Source organism: Cynocephalus volans, chromosome X, assembly GCF_027409185.1.
Source record: "Cynocephalus volans isolate mCynVol1 chromosome X, mCynVol1.pri, whole genome shotgun sequence".
Taxonomy (NCBI): Eukaryota; Metazoa; Chordata; class Mammalia; order Dermoptera; family Cynocephalidae; genus Cynocephalus; species Cynocephalus volans.
The window spans coordinates 14,870,878-14,876,877 of record NC_084478.1 but is presented as its reverse complement, the minus strand read 5'-3'; the positions used below and the strand labels follow the sequence as shown (position 1 = coordinate 14,876,877).

At 46.6% G+C, this 6,000-nt stretch overlaps 1 protein-coding gene across 1 annotated transcript in view; it reads left to right on the top strand.

Moving 5' to 3' along the window:
- The first annotated feature begins 223 nt into the window (after window positions 1-223).
- Window positions 224-6,000, top strand: part of ARHGAP6 (Rho GTPase activating protein 6) — a 483,079-nt gene continuing 477,302 nt past the window's right edge. Inside the window, exon 1 of the mRNA XM_063083843.1 lies at window positions 224-808. Coding sequence (XP_062939913.1) covers window positions 224-808 — 585 coding nt within the window. The remainder of the gene's footprint in view (window positions 809-6,000) is intronic.

Genomic DNA, 6,000 nt, shown 5'->3' with positions numbered 1-6,000 from the left:
CTTTTCCTAGAAGGCTGGTGATGGATCTCCTGCTTCTGCCCCTGCCTGGGCACTTGGAGCGCGCTGGCGGCGCGTGAGCCGGGCACTGCCCTCCTCTGCCCTCGGCTAGCCCCGGGCCGGCCCCGCTTGGCAGCTTGGCCTGAGACCCCTTCCTTTCTCGGCCCAAAGCCGCCAGCGTTCTGGGAGGGAGAAAAAGGTGGCTCTCGGGCACTGCCCCGCCGATATGTCTGCGCAAAGCCTGCTCCACAGCGTCTTCTCCTGCTCCTCGCCCGCCTCGGGCGGCGCGGCCTCGGCCAAGGGCTTCTCCAAGAGGAAGCTGCGCCAGACCCGCAGCCTGGACCCGGCTCTGATCGGCGGCTGCGGGGGCGAGGCGGGCGCGGAGGGCGGCGCGCTGGGGGCCACCGCGAGCCGCCTCTACTCCTCGCCGTCCCCAGCCGAGGGGCTCGGTCCCCGCTTGCCGTCCTCTCCCCGGGGCCCGTCCCCCCGGGCCACCCGGCTCCCGCCGCCCAGACCCCTCTGCTCGTCCTTCTCCACGCCCAGCACCCCACAGGAGAAGTCGCCGTCCGGCAGCTTCCACTTTGACTATGAGGTCCCCCTGGGTCGCGGCGGCCTCAAGAAGAGTATGGCCTGGGACTTGCCTTCTGTCCTGGCCGGGCCGGGCAGTGGCCGCAGTGCGGCGAGCATCCTCTGCTCCTCCGGGGGAGGCCCCAATGGCATCTTCGCTTCTCCCAGGAGGTGGCTGCAGCAAAGGAAGTTCCAGCCCCCACCTAACAGCCGCGGCCACCCCCACGTCGTGTGGAAGTCCGAGGTAGGGACAGGCATCGCGCGTCCTCACGGCCCAGGGCTGGGCACCCGGGCCGTTCCAGGGCACCGTTGTTAATTACATCATATTTACAGAGTCAGGCACCCGCCAAGGGGTTTCTATGGTGTGGCTCTTCCACTTCAGCCGGTTATATGGTACCTGGAAATGGGACGTCCCTAGTGGCCACCCGCGTGTGTGTCTTGTAGGACTCGTTGGCTCCACTTTGGAGAAGTCCTGGGAGCTGGAGGTCTGGTTTCCTGTTTAGGCTGCAGGCAATCTTATCCCTTCACCCAATCTTGATATTTTTCGGAACTCAAGTGATCTACTGCTAAACTGTTGGTATCAATTGGATGAAATATATTTTGACATATGTCTGCCATTTGGTTGTTCTACAGAGAATTCAGGAACATTATTCTGGAGGGTGCTGTTGATTGTGTGTCTGTGTGTTTGGGTGGCAGGGGGGAGTAACTACTAGAATTCTCTAATTTTGATATCTTCTTTTCCTTAAAGTTGTAATTTCAGAAATCTATGGTACTGAGTACTAGTTTAAGCTAGGAGAAGAAGAAAAAAATCGCTGCTTAGGGGCATGAAAGATCATGGAAATATGCTCAAATTCCACTGAGGACAGTTAGTAGTTAGCGAAATATACGTGAATACAGAATCAATTAATAAGGAACTTAGAGGAAGCTATTTGATACCCTTAAGATGTTTACTCCCTGGTTAAGTAGGATGGAAAATAGAGCTATTGGAAAACTGTGGATGATAGGTGCTTGGATAGCAGCACAATTTTAGAGAATAAATAGTAGTTGTTTTAAAAATGAACAACTCTTATCCCTTTCAGTCCACAAACTCTATAGGTTTGCCTTGGATCTGTTCCCATAAGGGAAGGGAGATTCTATCAGTTGTAACTAAATATTTTAAAGTACAGTTAGCATTACAGAAATGAAATGAAATACCATGTAATTGCTGGAGATTTAGGCTAAATAAAGGAAACACAACCAAACAACACAGTTTGCAAATAGCATCCAAGATCATACACAGCTCTGTTAACATGAGATAACTGTTAGATTTTGGCTTTAATATAATAGAACGCCTTAGAAAAATCACCATTATTTATCAGAAATATTAGCCTCACTTAAAAAAAATTCAAACGTATTGATTGCATATATTTGTGGCATACAGAGTTATGTTTCAACACATGTACACAAATGTGTAGCGATCAAATCAGGATAGTTAGCAAATTCATCATTGCAACAATTTATCATTTCTTTAGTATCACATATTATTAATGTTAGTTATTGTGTCAAAGTAATTGTTGCTGTTAGGTGGGTTGGGTATGGATTACAAAAAACCTAACAAACATTGCTAACAATTCTGTCCATTTTCTTGAGGAAGACAGGCAGTAGAAAGAAAAGTCAAGGGGGAGAGCAATATGCTACCTATAAACCAGGGAACTCAGCATTGAAAAGGGGATGGGAAATTGAAACACTGAAATTCTCTTAGTTCCTAGGAGTGGCTGGATTCCCGCTCTGTTTCAGAAGCACACATTATCAGATTAATTTGTAGGAGGTGAGAGAAAAAGAAATGCAAAAGCAAGCCAACTTTTTGGATTAGATAGTCACTGATGTTCAGGTTCAAAACAAATTGCATCATTAAGAATGTTCCTGCTTTTCTTAGCAACCATACCTACTTAGACTACTATATACAGATGCTGTTCATTGGTGTTGTGGCCCAAAGGAATTCAAATGTAGATGATCGCATTTGTTGCAAATGGTCTTCTTAGCCATTAAAATCTCATAATCAATACACAAATATCTGAACTGCAGCAACACTGGGTGGCTTCTAACTGTTCCATAAGGTGTTTGAGCAGTGTGCATGACGCTCACCTACCATGACTTTCACCTTTTTTCAGTGGCTAAATCATAGTACATACCATCTACCAAAAGAACAAAATTTTCTCATAAGGTGTCTATGTTTGGGTGTGTGTTGGGCGGAGTGGGGAGGGGAAATGTGGAAATCCCGTTATGCTCGAGCCAGACATGGAATGATTGGATGGAATCCTGGCATGTAGGTCCAATGCTGGTTTTGTTTAACACAGGCCAAGATATCCTAATATAACCCCTGGGTCTGGAATTTAATGGCCCGGATTACCTTTCAAAGGTTTAATGCCCTGGAACTCTGTCAAAAATCAAGAAAATTCGTTTTATTGGGCACTGCTTGTCCTTCTCATTTGCAAGCAAGCTGAGTCCTTTGTCCATAAAGAGAATCTTTTCTAATGATGTCTAAAGTCCAGCAAATGAGCACCTTGCAAGGCTGCTTGGAGGCCCTGGAGGAGAGATGTGGCGGATACAGATGTGCCCTTCCTGGTTGTTCTGGCTCAGGGTTTCTCACCCTTGGCACTATTGACATTTGAGGCCAAATGATTCTTTGTGATGAGGACTGTCCTGTGCACTGCAAGATGTTTAGTGGCATCCCTGGCCTCTACCCACTAGATGCCAGTAGCACTCCTCTCGACCAGTGTGACAGCAAACACTGTCTCTAGACACTGGGAATACCCACTGGGAGTAAAACTGGCCTCGGCTGAGAACCACTCCGCTAGTGAAGTTGAATGTGGCACCCCGTGCCAGCCATCTAGCGAGTGCCCACAGAAGTGCTTTCAGCTGGCCCGAAGTTTCCCTGGGGCCTTCGTCCAATTCGTAGCCATGAGGATCCATCTGGAGTCATGCTTATGGATTCCACGTACCTCATATGGTTTGTTCCAACGTTCTGTTTCCCTTCCATTGAATCCATAGGAAAGCCTGAGAATTCGCCTTCAGCTTTAGCCAGTGATGGATCACCTCCATTTCCACTTAGTTCTTTCAGCAGATTCTCTGGTTTTAAACTAAATTGTTCACACAACAGCTCCTGCTCCCAAGACTCTCATAAATGCCTGCAGCTCTATTACTTGTGCTCACTCACAGCTCACAAATGGCCGTTTTATGGCTTAAACCTGGGAGGTGTCAGACAAAGTCAGCTACAACTCTGTTAATATTTCCTCACCGTGTGTTTTAGGATTGCTTTAATAAAATCTGATTCATGGACATGCTGGACAGAATATTTGTAGAGTAGAAAAAGGGAGAAGACAAAAGGATAAATGGTCCACGGTGACACAATTCATACATGTTTCTCAGCGTGTGTTCTCAGCAGCCAAGCTCTGCCCTGACTCTGATCAAAGATCAAGGAATAAGGTCTCATTTCAGTCCTAGGGTTCTCCTAATTCTTGTGCATCAGAGCTGGGATTATGCCCATAGCTGACCTAGAGTTTGCCAGATTCTGTAACACATAAAATGATTTCTATATTTCCATGACTTCTATACTTTTCTTCATTCATATCATAAGCATTTCTAGGTACCAGGAATACAGAGAGACTAAAATATAGGGCCGGCCCTTACAGAGCCCACAGTCTAATGAGGGGATGGATGAGTCAACCGATAGGCATGGTGTAGAAGGATCAGCACAGTGAGGGACCACAGGAGGGTGGGTGACAATTCACTGTGCACCTTGGAAGTCTTTGCTGTACAGAGAACATTTGAACTTGATCTTCAAGAGTGACTGCCATTTACAAGGAGAAGAAGGAAGGTGATTCCTTGATGAGAGAGAAAAGAGTAGACATGGTAAGTCACAGAGGTGTTGGTGATGCCAGTTTCCAATAGAGAGGACCTAGAGGGGTTCATGCAATAATTTGTTTGGAGGAGAAGATGAGGACACCTGAACTTTAATATATGCAGTAACCACATGGCTTTGTATGTGGTAACCTAGTGAAAGCAGAAATCAGACCCGTTCGGGGGGTATAACTATGGCATGGACAAAAATGACAGGAGGGCCCAAGCACATTCCCCACACTGCAAGGAGCCCTTTGGTATCCCATCTGCAGAGAAGTGACAGCTGCTGAGTGTTTTCGAAGTGAGGCGTTTGGTGGGGCTGGTGCACAGCATGTGTCTCACTGCATGTTGGATGAGAGTGTTCAACAGGTACGATAGAGGTCATTTACAAGAGCCCCTTGTGCACTTCTCAGAAGTTTGGACTCTATGTTGTGTAGATGGTGATTCTCAGTCTGGAGGTGACTGTGTCCCCAGGAGACATTTGGCAATGTCTGAAGACATTTTGGGATGTCACATTTGGGGGTGGTGGTGTGTGAGTTTTCTATCATTGCTGTAAAAACAATAACCATGAACTTGCTGGTTTAAAGCAACCCAAATTTATTATCTTACAGTTCTGGAGGTCAGTAATCCCAACAGGTCTTACTGGCAGGGCTGTGCTCCTTCTGAAGGTTCTAGGATCTGTTGCCCTTCCTTTTCCAGTGGCCCTTTCCTTCATCTGCAAAGCCAACCGTGTTGCATTTCTGTAACTCTTCCTCTGTATCCATTTCTCCCTCTGACTCTCTTATAGACTCTTGTGAGTACACTGGGCTCACCTGGATAATCCAGAATAATCTCACTGTTTCAAGGTCAGTTGATTAGTGACATTTAGGTCCATCTGAAACCTTAATTATCTTTTGCTATGACATACTCACAGATTCCAGAGATTTGGGCTTGGACATCTTCTGTGGGACATTATTCTGCGTACTACAGAGGAGCTGCTATTGGCATCTACTGGGGAGGCCAGGTTTGCTCAACACCCTACAGTGTACAGGACAGCCCCACAAGGAAGAATCATCTGACCCTCAGTGTCCAGAGTGCCGAGGCTGAGAAACCCTGCCATGGAGAAGGGAAGAAATTGGTGGCTTTTAAGCACGAGGGTGAAACGTGATCAGACATGTGTTTTGGAGGGATTGCTCTGGTGTGTGGGGTGGCATGGGTTATAAGCAGGAAACAAGTGAAGGAAAAATACTCAGAGGAAGTGAGAATGGGGAAACCATGCCAAGTATCCTGGAAAAAAGTGGGAGTTGGTATGTAAACATAGTACTTCTGTATGAGGGCACTTCAAAAAGTTCATGGAAAGATTCATATTATCTTTTAATTCTGTTTTTTTCTCCAACTATTTGTATTTCCTAATTCTCCACTTTAGCACACTGTTTTCTTGCACTGTCGAACTACTTGAAAGTAGAACTCTTCCTTGCCATTATATACTCCAAATCTGGCCCATGCTGCAGAGTTTTAGCAGGATCATTCTACAGAGCAGTGGTTCTAAACCAGGAGGGAGTTTGGCAATGCTTGGTG